The 20,967-nt window shown below is 35.1% G+C and overlaps 1 protein-coding gene and 2 non-coding genes across 9 annotated transcripts; all 3 read left to right on the top strand.

Moving 5' to 3' along the window:
• The first annotated feature begins 1,798 nt into the window (after nucleotides 1-1,798).
• On the top strand, nucleotides 1,799-16,727 carry LOC141381664 (uncharacterized). Of its 7 annotated transcripts, none has more exons than XM_073947681.1 (3): nucleotides 1,799-1,949; nucleotides 3,162-3,311; nucleotides 14,140-16,727. In XM_073947681.1, exons 2-3 carry the CDS (start codon nucleotides 3,227-3,229, stop codon nucleotides 15,315-15,317), a joined length of 1,263 nt encoding a protein of 420 aa, XP_073803782.1. In that variant the 5' UTR covers nucleotides 1,799-1,949; nucleotides 3,162-3,226; the 3' UTR covers nucleotides 15,318-16,727. The 7 variants fall into 7 exon arrangements, with proteins under 7 accessions (XP_073803782.1, XP_073803783.1, XP_073803784.1 ...); XM_073947682.1 differs by having other exon boundaries at nucleotides 3,149-3,311; XM_073947683.1 differs by having other exon boundaries at nucleotides 3,130-3,311.
• A 3,013-nt stretch (nucleotides 16,728-19,740) lies between these two features.
• Nucleotides 19,741-19,814, top strand: trnan-guu (transfer RNA asparagine (anticodon GUU)). Its single transcript has one exon. It is a non-coding gene; the product is annotated as a tRNA-Asn (tRNA).
• Nucleotides 19,815-20,585: 771 nt separating this feature from the next.
• Nucleotides 20,586-20,659, top strand: trnan-guu (transfer RNA asparagine (anticodon GUU)). The gene has a single exon. It is a non-coding gene; the product is annotated as a tRNA-Asn (tRNA).
• Nucleotides 20,660-20,967: the final 308 nt, after the last annotated feature.

The following is a 20,967-nucleotide window of genomic DNA, read 5'->3' as shown; positions in this document are numbered from 1 at the left end:
ATTGTCTCTCCAAGTACCAGCAAAGTGAGCAGTATTGAAATACAGTAGCCTAGTAAAGCAGCTACAACTCTGCACAGATAAAAAAAAACGTGGCAGATTACCTCAGAAATATGGGCTATATGTCATATATGGCATATTATATACATCATTTTTGATATATTTTGAAATGTGTGTTGCATGTACATGACATATTTCATTCCTCTGCGTACCACTAGAAGGAAGCCTGCGTACCACTAGTGGTACACGTATCACAGTTTGAGAACCACTGTCCTAAGAGATATAAGGCAGGTCTTGTTCATGTAATTTGCTTTAGGCTATCAAGTTGGTATTGGCATTAACAGCTATACCTGTTAACAGGTTTCATATATGTAAAACGACCCAATTCAATTAAATATCAGGCAGCTATTAATATAGATGACCGCACACAATGATGAGCCATTTATTTAAATGAATATGTGACACAGATATTTAAATGTCATTGTTGCAAACAAGTTACAGGAGTAAGTACAGTTGTTGTTTTATGTGATGTTCACCACTGTGATTACACCATAGTCAAAAAGAAGTCTGAGAAATGCTGTAGTTGGTGTAGGTGGAGCAGGTTAATCACATTAAAAGTTCTGCATTGTGTAGATATGAAAGTGAACTCTTGAAGTGACTATTGAATTATCCTGTATAAACTGTCTGTACAATAAATTACCTTGTGATGTAATTATTTTGTGATTATAAATATTTAGATGCATGACATATTTAAAAAAATGGACAGTATGTGATAGCTTTACTGTGTTAAAGCAAAAGCATTTGTCACCGGGTATCGTATATATGCTTTTGTAAATGTCTATGCATATGTATGCACAAACACAAATGATAAATTGAGGAAAAAACATCTTTGTTACCTATCAGGTGAATAAGAGGCTTTCGAGAAAGCTGAGCTGCTCACACATGTTCTGTTCAACTAAAAGACGAAGGAAAGAAAACAAAATTGGCAAAGAAACAAGTTACATTTTGATTGTTAAAATCTATAGACACTTTTGTAAAGAAATAATTGACCTATTAAGAGTGTGTTGACTGTCTTACAGAAGCCAGTAATAAGCTGCATGTGCTTTAGGAGAAATAAAGGACTCTAAACTCACATAAAGAACAAGTTCAGTGATAAATAAATGGTTAGCTCATGTCAATATATTGACTGAACCTAACACAAATAAAACCTCACTGTGAAGATTAGAAATTGTTTCTTTCAACGAATGATAAAATATCACAGTATAATAGTATAAGACTTACATAACTATTATATAAGTGAATGTAGTTGTGTGTATTTAGAAATGAGTGTGGCTTGTGCTCATTTGCATCTTTACACAAAACTCTGAGAAGCTTCTAAAAAAACAACACACAACTCTTGCATTACCTTTTAACGAGGCTTGGAAAAGATAAATTGAAATGTGTTTCAAATCAAAGTACCTCAACATAAATGTATCAACATTAACTACAAAATGCAGCAGCCAAAATAAAAACGCTTCAATCAATAATCCTTTAAAACAACAGCAACAAAACAAATGACGATGGCTAAAGTCAACTCATTTTCCCAATACATCATTATTTCTCTGTAAAACTATGATTTGTAAAGCTGCTGAACTTCCCATCCCCCACAGTATGTGGCTTGAGTCTTTACTGCTCCCCACTGCTCATTTGCATCTTTATACCAGCATTAATGGAGGCCAATTGAGTCTTATCCAATCACATTCTAGATCCAGTAGCTCAGCAGGGTTGTGTCTATATATTCTGGGTTCCTAAGAAAATCTTCATTGGCTTATTTTGCTTGATAAAGAGAACAACTTTGTAGGACAAACTACTATTGTAGATTTCTACATTGGGATTATTACCAACAACAACCTACAAAGAAAAACCCACTGAGGCCATTTTTTCATCCCACTTCTTCATTGAAGACTGAAAAGGTGAGTTGCACATTCTGAATTTACACTCAAATAATATCTGAATGCTAACATTATAAAATGTAAAATCTAAACATGCGTGGATGCATTGTTCAACGCTGTCTTAAGTTCTTCAGTCATTTTTAAAAGCTTCTTTTTTGTTTATGGGAACTTTTTTGTTTTTTGTTTATTTGGTTATAAATATTGTTTTTATCCTGACAAATGGACTGTAGCCCAAATAAGCTACAACATATTATATAGGTTGGAACCTGGCTGGCAATTTTGGAGAATTTGATGTTTTCCCATTCAAACATACAAAGAGGTGGTAACATCAGTGAATGCAAGTGAATGTGGGTTAAAGTTATGGATGAAGAAATGCAATCGTTTAAAGAAAATGCGAACACTTACTAACCTACCTGAAGGCCAAGATCTAGTGGGGGTAAATGGATTTATTCAATTAACATAAAGTGTGATGGTCTTACAAATACAAAACAGAAAGCAGATAAAGTAAAAAGTGGAAAACAAGGGAGAAATGTATCAATAAGTCATGACTAAGAGTAAGTGATGGAAAAAGCTTTAAAAAAGACTTTTATTTTGGCGTGGTGGTGTGACATCATTAGGCTGCGCCACTCCAGTACTATGATTCAACTGGAGAAAGGTTTGTTTTAAAGCTTTTACACAGATGTAAACCGACTGGTTTAAATTTCAGGTTGTTCCTTTCATGCTAAATGTACCTGCTGTTGACAATATTATTTTAACCCTTTATACAACGAAGTACTATTTTACTCACAGTAAGGTCTATTGTTTGAATAAGATAGGATAAACTTTATTTGTCCATAAGAGTAAATTCTTGTCTTGTGCAAAAGAGTGCTACAACGTTGCTGTAAGCAGACATTAAAATAAATAAAACAAACAAAATAATTAACATTTGTTAAAGTTTGAATAAAGCAACAGTAAAGTGTGTAATAAGTGTTTTAATGAAGGTTTAATTTATTAAATAGCATAATGTAATTCTATTCGAAGTAAACATCACTATATATAAGAAATGGAGTGCTAGTCTTAATCGTCTCTTTGTGGCTATTGTTTTTTGCTCAGACTTAACTAATTTATTTTTGTTAATCACTCTTATATGAAGAAACTGTTGAAGCAAGTGTTGAAGAGAAGTTATTTTGTTTTTGTTAATTGTTTTATTCATTTTAAACAGGACATTTTTATTGTTTTAGTAATTTTAAACAGGATAAAGTGTCCAAACACAGAAAAAAACTCCTGCTGAAGCGACTGATCTCCACACTGTTATAAAGATGGCGTTTATTAAAGAGGAGAGAGAAGATCTGAAGATTGAAGAAACATTCACAGTCAAACAGGAAGATCTGCAGGAACAAACAGGTTGGTTTTCATTCTCAAAATCCATCTTGAAGCCCTGAGTGTGCTGCCTAGTTCTCCTAAATGCACATAAGCACTCAATGAAAAGACAGGAATGAGTTTCTTTCATCACTTGTTTTCATGTCTTTTGTCATTATTTTATGTATTATTAGTCTCCCATTTTCTCTACCTTCTTAAGTTTATTGCTTTTCTTGTTCTCTTACTGTTTGTAAAGTGTCCTTGAGCACTGGCGCTATATAAAGTAAATAAAAACAAAAAATTAAAAAGTTTAACTGAGCTGATGATATTTGACCTACAGTATTCTCATAGAAGATACCTGCTATTACGGTGATAGTGTTGGCTTAGTACTTTCCATTTGCATATGTCACGTTGATCACAATTCCCTTTTTCATCAATTTCTTTATGGGTTTAAACTTGTTTTTAGTAGTTGTTACTAGTTCTCACAGATATGATCTATTTAATACCCGCAGGGTCTTAAAATGTCCTAAATTCAAAAACCTAAAATTTGAGACCTTAAGAAGTCTTAAATTTACGGAAATACTGTGTTGTAGGTCTTAAATCTTTATAAACAAGTCTTCATTTTCCTTTGTTCATGTTTTGTTACCCAATCTGGCCAAAACCCACACAATCACCAACAATCCATCTCAATAAAACTTTAAACTTTTCATTCAAAAAGATCATTTTAACTCTATTTATCATAATAGTTTAATTATTTTTGTGCTTCATTTGTTCAAACGTGCTCCATGTACACTGTTAAAAATTGTCCCGTTAAAAAACAGTAAAATACTGGCAGCTGCAGTTGCCAGCAATGTACTGTTATTTTACAGTATGTTGCTGTAAAAATACATGGACTACATTGATTTACACAATACTCAAGTGAACTCATTTTGCTCACTGAAAGCAACTGCCTCAACTTGGTCAACTGCTGAATGAGTTTATGAAGTAATGTGCTATACATGCTTAGAAGCATACTTATAATGATAACTTATTTTAGTTAATTAGAAAAGTTCGGTTTAACTCTAATGTCTTATTTTTCACAACAGCACACATACATGTAAATCTGGAATCACCAGAGAGATTCTGACTGCATCAGCAACTAAACAGCCGCTATCTTTAAATAGAGAAACATGCAGAATAACATCAGCAGTTCATTGTTCATCTTTAACTCATACACTGGCTCTACTCTCCTCCACAACGGTGACACACAGAAGAAATTAGCTTCAGGTTTTACAGTAAAATACTGTTTTTTCCTTGATTTAACAGTAATCTACTGGCAGCTGTGGTTGCCAGCAATATACTGTTTTTTTACAGTCTACTTCCGTTGTGTAAATTAACAGTATATTACTGTTAAAATACATTTTTACACTGTGTTTTTACCTCTCACACCTTTAACCCTTTAAACCCCAGAGCATATACTTCAGTTTTAATTTAAGTGTCCACACTACTGAGTGTTCAAGAAACATGTAGCAAAGCTGAAGTAAATTCATTAATTAACTGACTAATTAAATGATAATTGAGGATTAACAATGAACAAATGAAGAAATACTGAAGGGAGAAAACAAGAACAGAACATACAAAACTTTAGTCACAGCTTTATAATGAAATAACCTGAAGAACAACAAATGATTAAATCATTTAAATGATCAGCGGATGATTAAACAACTCTACAAACATCATCACAAGCTACACTTATTACTTAATACATGTATTTTTGTATAACATCTACTAAAGTTCTTCTTGAGAAAAAGGTGAAAGTTTTACGTCACCATCATGGAGAACAGAGTTTGCTTTAGTTGGGCTCTTAGCCCTGTCATTTTTAACATTTATATATCTTGGCTGCTGCAATTGTTAAGAACTTTGTTTAAAAAGCTCCTTTGTTGTGGCAAGCCAGCCAAAAACCTAAATAAGATCTGGTGATGTTCATGTTGCTATTAAATGGCAGAGTCTGTTCTCATATAGTATTATAAAATTTACTGCTCCTATTCAATGTTAAATCTATTGTTTTACATTATATGTCTATATATGGCAATGATTTCTGGAAGTTTTTAAGAATATCTTGGACAATAACACTGCTCTATGGTGTAAATCGCACTCAAAGAGACATCAATAATCAGCATATGAACCTCAATAATGGTGACAACAAATTTAACAAAATTAACAGTTTAACTCACAAACAGGCAACTGAAAGTCTAAACATAAACAACAGCAGAATCAAACACAAATAAAGAAAACTGTGAGACCATCATACAACATTTATTTATACCGCAATGCATGCTGGGATATTTGTACAGTGCCACTCCCAGCATGCATTGCAGCATGAAACATTTGAGATGTTACCATTGTTGAGATACAAGGTCAGATTCATGAGGTCTGAGTGTGTATTTGTCATAACTGAGCTGTTTTTGTATGTTATTTTTTAACTGTCAAGTAATTATGGAGGTATCTTTTCTGTTTCCATTTCTCTTTAATTAAATTAATACCTGCAACTAAGCATAAAATCTATTACATGAGGCCCTTCTTCCAGATTTATACCAAAACATTTATCAGAACTGATTTCAGATAAATAGATTTCTCTATGTATTGACTTCCCAAATTTATTGCTATAGTACAAACGTTTTGTAAACTCTGTATTTCAGCAGTTGGAAAGTCTTCTTAAAAGAGTTCAAGGGTGAAGAGCCCAACTAAATCAGCCCCTCACTCCATTACGGTGACACAAAAAACACCTTAATTTCTGTTGGATCTCAATGAGAATAGTATGGAAGTCAAATCAGTCAGTAATAAGTGTGTCTGCTGTTGTTTGTGGAGTTGTTTAATGATCCTCTGCTGAGACTGAAGCTTTTTTATTTTATTTTATTTAATGCTGTAACTCAAGTCACTGTTTGTGTTTCTTGTTTATTTTCTTCAGTAATTGTAATTATTAACAGCAGGTGTTCATCAGTGTCTGAATTCACTCATTAGTGTTCATTAAAACTGTCAGGTGAACTATATTAGTTAACTAGTGTATGAAATAGTGAACAAGGGCACAAAGTGTGATTTCAAACACAGACTTCAAAACACCGAATCTGAACTCTGTTAGCTCACAGTTTTCTGCAGTTGGTTACTTTCTCGAAAACAAAAATGTTATTCAGAAAGCACTGTTTTTAACAGAATATTACTGTTTTAGTGAAAAAACATTATTTTATCGTAGAATCTGACCGTTTTTTAACAGCAATTTTTTACAGTGTATTTACTGCTGAGGACATCGACCTGGACAGATTGTTGTGCATAGATTTAGTTTATTATAGTTTTCAAAACTTTTGTTCATTTGTTTTTTATTTTAAAGAAAGTTTATTTTGGAAAAAAGTGTGTGGATCCAAGTCGAGCTCTCTTGTTTTTACACAATATTTAAGATTTTTTGCTAAGAAATATCTAAAATATTTTAACATTATTATTAATTTATTATTTTATCATTAAATGTATAAAATTGTAATATTTTTTGACAGGACAAATAAAAATCTTTTTCATCTGGGGCATTTGAAAAATTCCATAATCTAAAATTTCATTCATAATGGTCTAAAAATTTCTTTCAAAGGCTTAAATTTAACTTGGTGAAACCTGCAGAAACCCTGGTTTAAAGTATGTCAGAAAATGTGGATGCCCTTAATTTGAAATATGCTGAATGAAATGGATACTAAAATAATTAATTATTATTATAAAACATTGTACAGTATTCTAAACTATATGTTGTTGTTGTGGGACGACGTGAGACAAAACAAACAAATTGTAGTGGAACAATAACGTTTAGCAGTGCACTGACTACAACTGGCCAACAAACTAGTCTAAAAATGACTTTTTTTGTTTAAGAAATGGATTACAGCATGCTGATGATATGCAAACATTTGAGTGTAAAGTTCGTCAGAATATTGAACATATTCTTCATGTACCAGCAGGCGGCGCCATTGGAGTCTTTTTGCTTGAGACTTTTTTTAAAGAATAAATTTTTAGATCCTAAAAACAGTGTTGTGCTGCTGAGGCATGGGACAATAACCATTTTCAAAGTATAATGCAGTTTGAATATCAATTATCACAGTATTAATCAACAGTTTCTGTTTCACTTCAATATATCATGATCAAGCACAAGAAAAATACCCTTACCTCCTAAAATATTTTTTCACAAGAAACCTATAAATTAACATTATTCTCCCATTTTTATCTACTTTATTCCGAAAATCAAAAAAAAAAAAATCATTTTTTATTTTTGTCAACAACTTTAAAGGTCAAGATTTACAATTCCTAATATCGATTAAAAACAGACTTTAAACAGACGATTAAACAGACTTTTTAAAGAAACCCATGACAGATCCAGCTCCTCATTCATTCCTTTTGGTGCAAGTGACTTTAATTCATGAATCCAGAACGCTTCTCTTTGTAATAATCTTTTATTTAAATTACCTTCTCTATGTGACTCAAACACATCTTCAATCCATAAGCACTCTAGTTGTTTAACGTCATGTTTGCATTCCATAAAGTGTCTTGCAACTGCCGAGGTTATGTCTTGTCGTCGTATACTTGATTTATGTTCGATAATTCGCAACTTCAACGGTCGTAAAGACTTACCTATGTATATTTTTTAGCAGGGACATTTTAACATGTAAATTATATTACGTGTAGAACAGGTAATACATGTTTTTATTTTATTATTCTTACCTGTTATTGAATTCAAAAATTCTTTGCACTTTGTCAAGTTCTGACATGTGGCACAATTTCTGCATGGAAAACAGCCTTGTATGTAAGTAGATTTTTTTTTCTCGCTGTATCAGAATAATAATCATATCTGATAAATTTTTTGATCTCTTTAAAGTGAATAATGGATTGTATTGAAATTTATTATTTAAGGAATCGTCAGTGGATAATATATGCCAATGTTTATGGATCGTTGATTTAATAAAATTGCTGTGTTCGTTGGATGTTAAGGTGCAATTTACTGAAAACTCTTTTGATTTCTTAGTTGGCGTTACTGTTTTTAAAATATCTTGTCGATGCAATTTATTTACCTTACCTAACGCATCATTTAACCACTTTTGTGGATATACTCTCGAGCGAAATCTTTGAAATAATATGTTTTTCTGTTTTATCACACTCTTCTGCAGTACTACAGTTACGTTTCAGTCTATGTAACTGACTCACTGGTAAGCTCTGTTTTATATGGACCGGATGGTAACTGTCCATAGATAAAACTGTGTTTTTATCTGTTGGTTTTCGATATATTGTTGTTTGTAGTATCTCATTTACTTAACTCACTTTTACATCCAAAAAATGTATCGAGTCTATACTTTTTTCTATTGTGAATTTATAAATGTCGTGAATGAATCTAATTCTTGTTCTGTGCCCGACCATATCATGAAACAATCGTCTATGTATCGCATCCAAACTTTGATGTTTGATTGAAATGGATTATCATTGTAAATATAGTCGTGTTTGAATTTGCCCATAAATAAGATTGCATAATTTGGTGCCAATAGGGTGCCCATGGCAGTACCTTGCACTTGCAGATAAAAGTCTTTCTCAAATAGAAAATAATTCTAGGTTAAAATAATTTTTGTGAGGTCTAGTATATATTGTGTTGGTAATCTTTCATCATTGTTAATACAATAGAATTTTAATGCGTCCAAACCTGCTTTATGTGGTATATTCGTGTACAAAGAAGTCACATCAAGTGTTACAAGCCAATCTGTAGTGTCTATATTAGAAATTTGATTCAATCTATTTAAAAATTCAGTGGTATCCTTTAAATATGATGGCAAATTTTTTTTTTTACTATTGGTTGAATTAATGAATCAATAAATTTTGATATAGGTTCTCTTAATGATTCATTCCCTAAAACTATAGGTCGCATAGGAGGGTCCTGTAATGATTTATGGATTTTGGGAAGAGTATATAAAACGGGAATCCTCGGATAATCATTCTTTAAAGAGCATATTGTAGGTTAGACACCCCAGTGAGACAATGTGTGTAAGAGTAAAGTAGGAACTAGATTTTCTTTAAAATATACGTTAAAGTTTATTATTAAGTTGTTTGGAGTCGTTTTTAGTCACGGAAATTTACTTCCGCATCTGAAAAATCGTCAGGCCTGAAGTGACGTCGGATAAGGGAGTTTGCGCAAATAACACTATGAAGACAACGGATCGCGGTGCGCGTTTGGATGCTGAGATAAGATATTCTGAGAGACTCACACAAACGACAGACCACAGCCATACAATTATAAGCCTGTGGACAGACCATGCAGACAGAACAGCAGTCAGAGAAGTGTAATTTAACTCTATTGTGAGAAGAACCGAGCAGGTTCATAGTGAGACCATTGTTGGCTTACAGAGAGATGCATGATAACGAAATCTTTTCTAGCTATAGCAAAGCTAGAATTAATCATATATAAGTATTAATACTTACCAGTAACAGAAACCAATGAGCATTTAACACAGTTATGCCACATTGACAATATTTTTAATAGTAGATAAGTGAATACAAAACACAAATAACTCAGAACATCTGGAATAATGCAGAAACATGTAAACAAGGTACTGGAAAATCTTTTTTATTTTACAAAAGGTTTTCAGAGCTTCTGTATTAAAATAAAAGCAACATCAAATATTAAAAAAATTTAAATAAGTTTTTAAAATATGTGTCTTTTTCTCATTTTTTTCATTGGGTAAACTGTAAAATTATCTGTATCAGATCCCATTTAGGCAACAATCCATAAAAAATACAAGTACAGTTGTTACTGTATAAATTATTTACAAAGATTTGATCAACAGATCTGATCTGCATTTATGGTTAAATAAACTATAACCCTAATTCAAGTTCAGATTCTAATTCAACTCAAGTTCAAGTTTTATTCATATAGCACAAAATCATAGAAAGTGTTAATACTGGCATTTTTACTCTTTATATATGTATAAGTATCTGTGTGAGTGTGTGTATACTGAAAGAACAATAAATCATCTGACCCATTTAAAAGTAAACCTAAAATTATTTTTCAGTAAGTTGGCCAACGTTTATGTGGGTACCACACAGTCATGTCTTTAATGTGTATTAAATTGTGAATGCTGTGTAAAAAGATGCCGACAGCCTCATCCTTGTAAACCCGCTGGAAGGATCTAGAAAGGAGAGCAAATGTAGTGCAAAGTTCTGCATTCTCGTCGAGCCTGTGAAGACCTCCATGGCGGCGTCCGCGACACTACCCTCACCATCCGCGTCCTCAGTTATGTCTGCGCATAGGGCGGCAGAATAGAGAGGCTGGCCTCCGCGACACTACCCTCACCACCCGCGTCCTCAGTTATCTCCGCGACACCTCCTCAGTTATATCCGTGCATAGGGCGGCGTCCGCGACACCTCACTCACCACCCGCTTTCTCAGTTATACATTTTAAAATTCACCGTATGATTTATAATATAACATAATACAGAAAACCCAACCACATTTGCAGACCCTTGGATAGTGAACTGCAAACCATCTCACAAAACTTATACAGTAGACTGTACCGTGTACAGCTCTCATTTTCACCGAGCTGCATCTCCGACTGATCCAGGAGTGTTTTTCGCCGTTCGCGCCAGCTATAAGTCTTATCGAATTCATCCCATTTCACGAACCAAAATAGCGACAGGAAACTTGTGGACTTGATCTGTTGACAGGCTAGAGTTTGTGCAGTTCCCATAAACACAATAATATAGCATGATGATGATAAATTACGGCAAAACTAACAACCATTTCTGCTATTAGCTCCTCTGCCCCACTGTAAACAGCGCGCGTCTGTCAGATAAGTCCCGCTTCTGACATCACCGGGGTGGTTAGAAAAAAAAGCGGAAGTGGGAAAACAGACACATTTTCTTTAAATTTGTGCCCTTGCACTTCATAAAACATTTAATATGTTTTTTTATGGTATTATAGAGTACTTTCACAAACGAGTTTACCTTTTTTGAAACAGTTTTTTAACCTACAATATGCTTTTTAAATATTTAAATTCTTGTTCACTTATCCATTTCATATCTAAATCTATTTGTAAAGTCTCATCAATTTGTTTTTTGTAAGAGCTAGCCAGATTTAAAACAAGTCTCTTATTAAAAGTCTTATCCTGGAGCATTAGTTTTACTTTCTCAACGTATACTTTAGTATTCATAATCACAATTCCACCACCTTTATCTGCTCGTTTAATAGTCAACGTTGGATCATTGGTTAATGTGGAAAGAGCATCTTTTTGTTTTCTAGTTAACTTTTGTTTTTTATATGATGCTTTTTCAGATTCTTGCACATTTTTTCTACATCATTTTCAACAAGTCTACAAAAGGTGTTTACTGAATGATTATGAACTACTGGAGTGAACGTTCTATTAGGTTTAAATTGTTGTGTATATGGGGTTCCATTTATATTTGAATAAAAAAAACTCCTCAATTTTACATTTCTAAAGAATTTAAATAATTCAACTTTGATCATAAAAGGGTCTGATGTATTATATGGCACAAATGATAAACCTTTACTCAACACTTCAGTTTGTTCAGTGGATAATTCCTTATCTGATAGATTGAATACAAGATTGTCCAGTTAATTAAAAACATTATGTTCAGGTGAAGTTACCTCCCTAGGTTCTTCTCTATTTCCTTTTGTCCGACTTCCTCTTCTTGTTGCTTTCCTTGACCAATATTGCGCTTGGAACGACGGGGCTGGTCCAAAAAAAAACTTTTTTTTGTTGAAATCTTGTATGAGATGATGAAGCATAGGAGTCATCTGATTCAGAAGCACTTGTGTGGTTCATTCTCTGTCGTTGTGGATAGAGCTTCGATCTTTCCGACATCCAAGTGTAGACTTTTTGATCTTTATAGTCCATAGTGTCTCTCTTAAATTTGTGAATCTTGAAGTTGAGTAATTCCTTTTTGAAATTCTCAAGTTTCTCCTCCATTTGTTTTTGAAATTCATTTAGTTGTTTCTTGTCAAAAGTTTGATTCATTTTAATCTTATGATTTTCAAACTTTTCAGATAGTAACTTCGTTTCTTTCTTTGTAAAGTCAATAATCAGGAGCACTAGATTCATCGAACAAAGGTTTAGAATTTTTACACCATTTTTTACAGAATTCAACATCATCTCGTCCTATCGTTGGTTCTTTCTGGATTCACAGTCCTCGTGGTATTCGACAATTTCTGTAGTACTCACTTAATGTTTGGGCGTGTAGCTCCATTCTGACTTCTTTTTGTCGGAATGCCAACAGTCTTTGTTCCATTAGTTCTAGCGTTTCTTTAGTCGAGATCGTGGACTTAAGTACTTGGCCAGGGAGTAAAATCTTTTCAGCATCTCCCGTAATGAACGTGAATGTAGCAGCTTTTTCTTCTGTCATTTTGCTGATCTCTTCGAAAGACATCTTGTTGAACGCTGGCAGCAGGTGTTTGATGAATCACGTGTGTAGAGTTACTGAAGTTTGTCCTGCGCGCTTGCGTTTTATTTTTAGTTACTTCTTTGGTTTGGTGCGTTAATCTTATCGTTGCTATTATTCAAAAGAAGGTAATGATTCGCACTTAATTGCTTCGTACTGTTTTTATTTTTACTTTTTCTTACATTTTACAGGTGATAACGGACAAACAGATTTTCCTCAGTGTGTGGCATAATTCTCTAACTCCACCCTTTAATTCCATAGTCAATCACAATGTGTAATTAGTTAGACCGTCACTCTCATTTCATTATCCATGTAAATTGTTTAAAAATATGATGATAATTGATATGCTGTTTTCTTATGTAGTAATGGTTTTTGAATGTAGGTTTTTTCGTATGTTTCGCAAATTGTTTTTGAATATGAGGGTAAATGTTTCCTGTATAATTAGTTAAATGGGTAGAGGTAAAGGTAAGACTTGTGATTTTTAATCTTCGGGTAATTGTCAAATGTAGAAAACTTTTAATGTCAACTGTTAGAATTTTATTGTATTGATGTACACCTGATTAATAATAATAGTTGATACACTTTATCTCTGTAGAGTGAGGTCGGAAATGGGAAGATTGTTTGTTTTGTTATTGCTGTGAAGATTATAAGTTATTTTTTGATTAATGGATAATGAAATGAGAGTGACAGTCTAACTAATTACACATTGTGATTGACTATGGGATAAAAGGGTGGAGTTAGAGAATCATGTCACACACTGTGGAAGGCTTTGTGCCGAAACGTCTGTTTGACCGTTATCACTCATACAATGTAAGAAAAAGTAAAAATAAAAACAGAACGAAGCAATTGAGTGCGAATCATTACCTTCTTTTGAATAATAGCAACGATAAGATTAACGCACCAAACCAAAGATGTAACTAAAAAAAAACGCAAGCGCGCAGGACAAACTTCAGTAACTCTAAACATGTATTTCCATTTAAAGCCACAGGCACAAAAAGAGCTTGGTTTTACTCTGACCCCTAAATTAAATATTCTACAAGGTGTATGATCTGATTTTGAGCTGAAACCTCAGACACATTCTGGGAACACCAAAGACTTATTTTACATCTTGTAAAAAATGGGTAATTGTTGGAACCTTTTAAAGGAATAGTTGATGCAGAAATGAAAATAGCCTCACCATTTACTCTCTCTCGTGTGGTTTTAAACCTTTATGTGTTTCTTAATCCTGTTGAACACAAAAGAAGATATTAAAAAAAAGAAAAAAAAAACGCTACTGGCTTACTGTGTTCCACAATAAAGGAAATGTTTAAAACTACCATGATGGAGAGTAAATGGTAAGGTCATTTTCATTTGTGGGTGAAACATCCATTTCTTGCTTATCGCTTTGAGCCTTTATACTAAAGTTAACTCTTTTTTTTAATTTATTTTTTTAGATCTGATGGTGCTGAAAGAAGAGACTCATGGACAGAATGAAACAGATGAGAAACAGCAGTTTATGAATCCCCAAGAAATAATGACTGATGAAAAACCCACACTGACTAAAAAGACTTCATCACACGGAAGACCTTGGAAATCCAAATCTGGGTGTAATTTCAGCTGTAAACAGTGTAGAAAGAGTTTCAGTCAGAAGTCAAACCTTGATGTTCACATGAGAGTTCACACTAGGGAGCAACCTTTCACCTGCGAACAGTGTGGAAAGAGTTTTGGTCAAATACAAGGCTTTAAAGCCCACATGAGAATTCACACTGGAGAGAGGAAGTTCACATGCCAAGAGTGTGGAAAAAGCTTTTATCATGTTGGAAACTTTGCAGCACACATGAGAATTCACACTGGGGAGAAGCCTTTCAGCTGTAAGCAGTGTGGAAAGAGTTTCTGTCACAAGCCAAACCTTGATGTTCACATGAGAGTTCACACAGGGGAGAAACCTTACACCTGCGAACAGTGTGGAAAGAGTTTTGGTCAAAAACAAAGCTTTAATACTCACATGAGAATTCACACTGGAAAGAGGCCGTGCACATGCAAACAGTGTGGAAAAAGCTACTATAATGCAAGAAGCCTTGCAGCACACATGAGAACTCACACTGGAGAGAGGCCTTTTAGCTGTATACTTTGTAGAAAGAGTTTCAGTCTAAAGCTGACCCTGATTGCTCACATGAGAGTTCACACTAGGGAGAAACCTCACACCTGCGAACAGTGTGGAAAGAGTTTTGGTCAAAAACAAGACCTTTACATCCACATGAGGATTCACACTGGAGAGAAACCTTACACATGCACAGAGTGTGGTAAAAGTTTTCCACATATAAGCTCACTCAAACACCACATTAGAACTCACACCGGAGAGAAGCCGTTTACATGTGCTCAGTGTGGAAAGAGCTTCACAACCAAAACTAGCCTCAAGAACCACATGAATGGTCACACTGGAACCATAGTGTTCACATGTGATCAGTGTGGAAAGAGTCTCACACGCAAAGACTACATTAAGAAACACATGAAGATTCACTCAAGAGAGGATCGTTTTAGATGCAGTGAGTGTGGAAAGAGCTTTAAAAGTAAAAGAAGCCTCAACACTCACATGAAGATTCACAATGGAGAGGATAGTCCTCAACATTGAGGCCTTGTCCACACAAACACGAGTATATTCAAAACGGCAGCTTTTTTACGTAGTTTGTCTGTTCATTCAAGTGAAGTTTATTTATAAACTACTTTCGAGAGGATCACATGCTTATGATTATCCACAGCTGGTCCAGCATTAGCTAAAACATGATTCACCAATCAGATGATTCCTGACTCACTATAGATAACCAGAACACAAAGCTGCGGTCACACTAGACGTTGAGATTGTGACATTCTGTCGTACAGTGCTGTTAAAAGGGGCGGGATCAAACAAGATTTTTAGTAATTAAAAAAGTGAGCAATTGCTCCATGGTTTAAATTTCTGTCCAGAGAGGTCATGTTTTGATCCTCGATTGGTCTCACGCAGTCAAGTGATGCGATTTCGCAGGTCAGAGTTCACAAAGCTTGAACTTTGCACCTCAGCAACCTGCGAAACTTGATGCATGACCCTGTTTCTAGTCTGACGCATTCGCGTGCGTATGAATGGAAGTCTAAGGGAGGAATAGCCCAGTGTGACCGTAGCTTGACTCAGTTATCCTTGTCTTGCAGAATCCCTCTTCCACCCTTACTCCCCCTCCTTTCTAGATTGGGCAACACGGCAGCCAATGATTAGCCAGTGGTTAGCACTGTTGCCTCACAGTAAGAATGTCTCAGGTTAAAGTCCCTGCTAACCAGTTGACTTTTTGTGCAGAGTTTGCTCATTCTCCCTGTGCTCGCGTGGATTTCCCCTGGTTTTCTCCCACAGTCCAAAAACACACAACCTAAGTAAACTGAACATTAAATTGGCACCATAGTCGAGCTCTTAGTAAACCTTATATCTCCCTTTAGCCGACCCTATATCTGTCATTAGAATAGAAAGAAGTCTGGGGAGTTCATCGAGATCTACCTGAGCTCACACTCCCCTCTCGTCCTGCTAACGGGAGGGAGCCCAGGGCTCGAGGATCTTATGAGCTTAGGTCTCTCTCAGGATAGCATGCCAAACAAGTGTGAACTCTTGAATGCATATCAAGTTACTGATAATGAAACCCTTTGTACACCTGAAAATTTAAACTCATCTAAAGAGGGGTGAAGATTTTGCCAGCTGTTTTGTAGTGTAGATCAGGGGTCACAGCCCAGTACCAGGTTGTGAGAGTTGCTATCGGGCTGCAAGAAGGCAAAATAACTCTATATGTTGATATATTGTATTGGCTTGTTTCATATGCAACAAGTATCTGCTTCTGATAAGGTGTGAACCAAATAACCTACAGGAACTCAAGAGATGTGACCCATCCAAAGCAGTTGGGTAATCTCCAGGGGGGTTTCATCAGTGTCTCACAGACTGTACTTTGGTTTAAGTTACTTGAAGATGGACAAGTTAACATCAACTAACATTGTTAACATTGTCTTCAATAAAGTCTTCTCCCTTTAAGAACTTTGGTCAGCTTACTTATTTTATGCATTAGTCATCTATACATTGGCGAGCCACCCAAGAACGGTTAAGCCAAATACAGTAAAATCTGAAAATGTGCTTCAACTTATTATGAACCGATCACCATATTTGTGCAGGGTTCCACACAATTCTTTCATGTTGTCACAACACAAATTAAGTTAACTTAACACTTTTAAAAAATGTATGTCGACTGAACATTAAGTTGTCCCAATGAAATCTCAATAATTGTGTTATTTCAGCACATTTTAATTAAGTAGTTTGAACAAGTAAAAAAAAAAATAATTTTCTGTATAATGGAGATGAGATTTTTTCGGCACATTTTAAAACATAATAGTTTTAATAACTAATCTCTAATAACTGATTTATTTTATGTTTGCCATGATGACATTAAATTAGACAAGTTATTGTATAAGGATGGTTTGTTCTGTAGACTATTGGGGAAAAAATAGCTTAAAGGGGCTAATGGTTTTGTCTTTAAAATGGTTTAAGTATAAAGTTTAGAATAAAAAACAGCTTTTATTCGAGCTGAAATAAAACAAATAATACTTTCTCCAGAAGAAAAGAGAAAGAGGAGACTTTTTTTAGCCTAATATGAGTTTATGAATCTTAAAGTCACACTTTAAAAGAAACTCCATACCACCAACTTTTTTAAAATAAGATTTGGGATTATACACTACATCTAATTTTTATGTTTTTATTAATTTATTTATTTTTATTAAATGTTCAAAAAATATGCAAACCAAGTAGGCATTACATGCATAAACAAGGAAGAAGTAATACAATTACAATAATAGGCAGACACAAATATAGGAAAAAAATTGCGTATAGTAATGACACTTGTATTTACCGTAAAAAAAGTAAATAAATACAAATTAAATTAATAATAAAACAAAAACAAATATATTAGAAAAGTTTATGCAATATATGTATACATACACACACACACACACAGTACTGTGCGCTGGTCAGTTGGCATTTCTGTGTGGAGTTTGCATGTTCTCCCAGTGTTCACGTGGGTTTCCTCTGGGTGCTCTGGTTTTCCCCACAATCGAAAAAACATGCGGTACAGGTGAATTGGGTAAGCTAAATTGTCTACTATATGCAAGAAAAAGAGAAAGGGGGGTTAATAGGTTTAGATTTGGAGAAGGCTTTTGACAGGGTAGAGCATGATTTTATACAGATATTTTAACTTGTATTAAATGTATTTTTTAACATAATGTCTTCAACCAACTAGATCAATAAGGCAAGGATGTCCATTGACTGCTTTATTATACACACTGGAAGCTGAGCCACTGGGATTGGCAATAAAATCAGATAGAAGCATTAAAGGGATACAAATAGTAAACAATGACAACAGAGAAGCTGTGAATCAATACGCTGATGATACTACATCTTTGGGCATTTTAGAGCGATATTGTAAAGCATCAGGAGCTACGGTTAATGTTGGAAAAAGTTTATGCATGAGGGGGGGAAGAGTAAAAGAAATAACACAACATATACCCATTAAAGAAGAAAAGGAACATACAAAAATGTTCGAAATTTGGGTGGGGATGGATTCTAATAAAGCAGATATTTTAAATTGGGAGAGAGTTTTGAATGGAATTGAGAAAAGACTGAGATTTTGGAAAGCTAAAATTTGACGATAAAAGAGAAAGTATTCATCTTAAATGCTTTAATGTTGTCAAAGGTCTGGTATGTGTTAAGTGTAACTGCGTTGCCTGAAGTATACTATGAAAAAATAAATGATGTAGTTTTAAAGTTTTTGTGGGGAAATGGAAGAGCCAAGATTGCTTATTATACTTTGATTGGGGAGGTAAAAGAAGAAGGTCTGGGACTTTTGGATAGTTTTTTAAAAATGAAAACATTAACAATTAAGATTATTCAAAGGTTTTTCGAAGGGAAAATGGGTGTGATTTGGAAAAGTGTGTTGGATTATTATTTGAAGAAATGTGGACATTTTAATATGGGATGTAATGTTTTATTGATAAAGATGAAGAAACAGATGATAGCAGGTCTGCCAAAATTTTATGTTGAGGTCTTAGAATCATGAAGGGGATTTTTAGAAAATGTGTTGATTATACCAAAAGCAAGGGCGCAGATTCTAGAACAACCACTTTTACTGAATTAAACAATTTTAAGTGAAGGAAATGTTTTATATTTTAAGGAATGGTGGGACGGAGGATTAAGACAAGTTAAAGATGTATTATATGAAGTAATAAAAGGATTTGTACCATTAAAAGTAATTGTGGAGGATGGGTATAAAAGAGTTGTTAAAGCAAAATTACAAAGACAATGTCATGAGTTGAAAAAAGCAATACCAAAAGACTGCATTGTAATAATTGAAAAAAAAAAAATAGTTGGGCGATGAAGATGAATTACCAGAGACCTATTTTAAGAAGAAAAATGGAGAGATCAATGAGCTTATGTACAGTTAAGAGTTTTTACGCTATTTTTAGATAAAAGGCTTTTGTAAGACCTATAGCACTCAACTAATTAACAAAATTTTAATTATTCATTGAGACATATTCGCATATTAATATAAATGAGTAAATAAATAAAATGAATAGTATAAATGAATAAAATGGGTATTAAACAAGATATAATGACCCAAAGGTTGGTGATTCGAGCCCACCCACTGACAAATTATGCACTTTGCTGCCTTGCAACTGCTAACATGTGCACTGGGCATATATCCTGGGCCACATTCTGTCCAGCATTACAAGATGAAATCAGGATTTAGCAGAACATTGTCACGGGTAAGGAAGGTATTACTGTTAACAGTGTCTAGTTCCAGTGGGGACTCCTCATCCGCCTGGCTAGTTCAGTCGGTAGAGCATGAGACTCTTAATGTCAGGGTCGTGGGTTCGAGCCCGACGTTGGGCGTTTCTGTTATTTTCTCTCTCTATCTCAGCAAACTTACATTAGCGTTCGTATAGCAGACCTTTTGAGACAAAGTTCCGCGTTTCTACCACTGTAGGTGACCTTTCACTAAGTTTCTGTGGCGCAATCGGTTAGCGCGTTCGGCTGTTAACTGAAAGGTCGGTGGTTCAAGCCCACCCAGGGACGGATCAAGCATTTTGCTGCCTTGTAACTGCTAACACGTGCACTGGACATAGATCCTGGGCCACATTCTGTCCAGCATTACAAGATGAAATCAGGATTTAGCAGAAGATTTTCACGGGTAGGGAAGGTATTACTGTAAACGATTTCTGGTTCCTAAAAGAGCTTTTCATCATCCCCGCTAGCTCAGTCGATAGAGCATGAGACTCTTAATCTCAGCGTCGTGGGTTAGAGCCCCACATTGGGCGTTTCTGTTACCTCTCTTTCTCTCAGCAAACTATCATTAGGGTTCATATAGCAGACCTTTTGAGACAAAGTTCTGGGTTTCTACCACTGTAGGTGACCTTTCACTAAGTCTCTGTGGCGCAATCAGTTAGCGCGTTCGGCTGTTAACTGAAAGGTTGGTGGTTCAAGCCCACCCAGCTATGAATTAGGCATTTTGCTGCCTTGCAACTGCTAACATGTGCACTGGACATAGATCCTGGGCCACATTCTGTCCAGCGTTACAAGATGAAATCAGGATTTAGCAGAAGATTGTCACGGGTAGGAAGGTTTTACTGTAAACGGTTTCTGGTTCCTAAAAGAGCTTCTCATCAGCCCGGCTAGCTCAGTCGGTAGAGCATGAGACTCTTAATGTCAGGGTGGTGGGTTCGAGCCCCACGTTCGGCGTTCCTGTTACTTTTCTCTCTCTCTCCCGGCAAACTTACATTAGGCTTCATGTAGCAGACTTTGAGACAAAGTTCCGCATTTCTACCACTGTAGGTGTCCTTTCACTAAGTCTCTGTGGCGCAATCGGTTAGCGCGTTCGGCTGTTAACCGAAAGGTTGGTGGTTCAAGCCCACCCAGGGACGAATTAGGCATTTTGCTGCCTTGCAACTGCTAACACGTGCACTGGACATAGATCCTGGGCCAGCCACATTCTGTCCAGCGTTACAAGATGAAATCAGGATTTAACAGAACATTGTCATGGGTAGGGAAGGTATTACTGTAAACGGTTTCTAGCTCCTAAAAGAGCTTCTCGTCAGCCCCGCTAGCTCAGTCGATAGAGCATAAGACTCTTAATCTCAGTGTCGTGGGTTAGAGCCCCACATTGGGCGTTTCTGTTACCTCTCTTTCTCTCAGCAAACTATCATTAGGGTTCATATAGCAGACCTTTTGA

This window comes from Danio rerio, chromosome 4 (genome assembly GCF_049306965.1).
Source record: "Danio rerio strain Tuebingen ecotype United States chromosome 4, GRCz12tu, whole genome shotgun sequence".
NCBI lineage: Eukaryota > Metazoa > Chordata > Actinopteri > Cypriniformes > Danionidae > Danio > Danio rerio.
This window is presented reverse-complemented; position numbering and strand designations above follow the sequence as displayed.

Bases quoted from the DNA above. Each gene is read 5' to 3' on its own strand.
- LOC141381664 (XM_073947681.1), top strand. From the start codon at position 3,227: ATGGCGTTTATTAAAGAGGAGAGAGAAGATCTGAAGATTGAAGAAACA. The intron at 3,312-14,139 runs GTTGGTTTTCAT...TTATTTTTTTAG, and splicing joins AGATCTGCAGGAACAAACAG to ATCTGATGGTGCTGAAAGAA.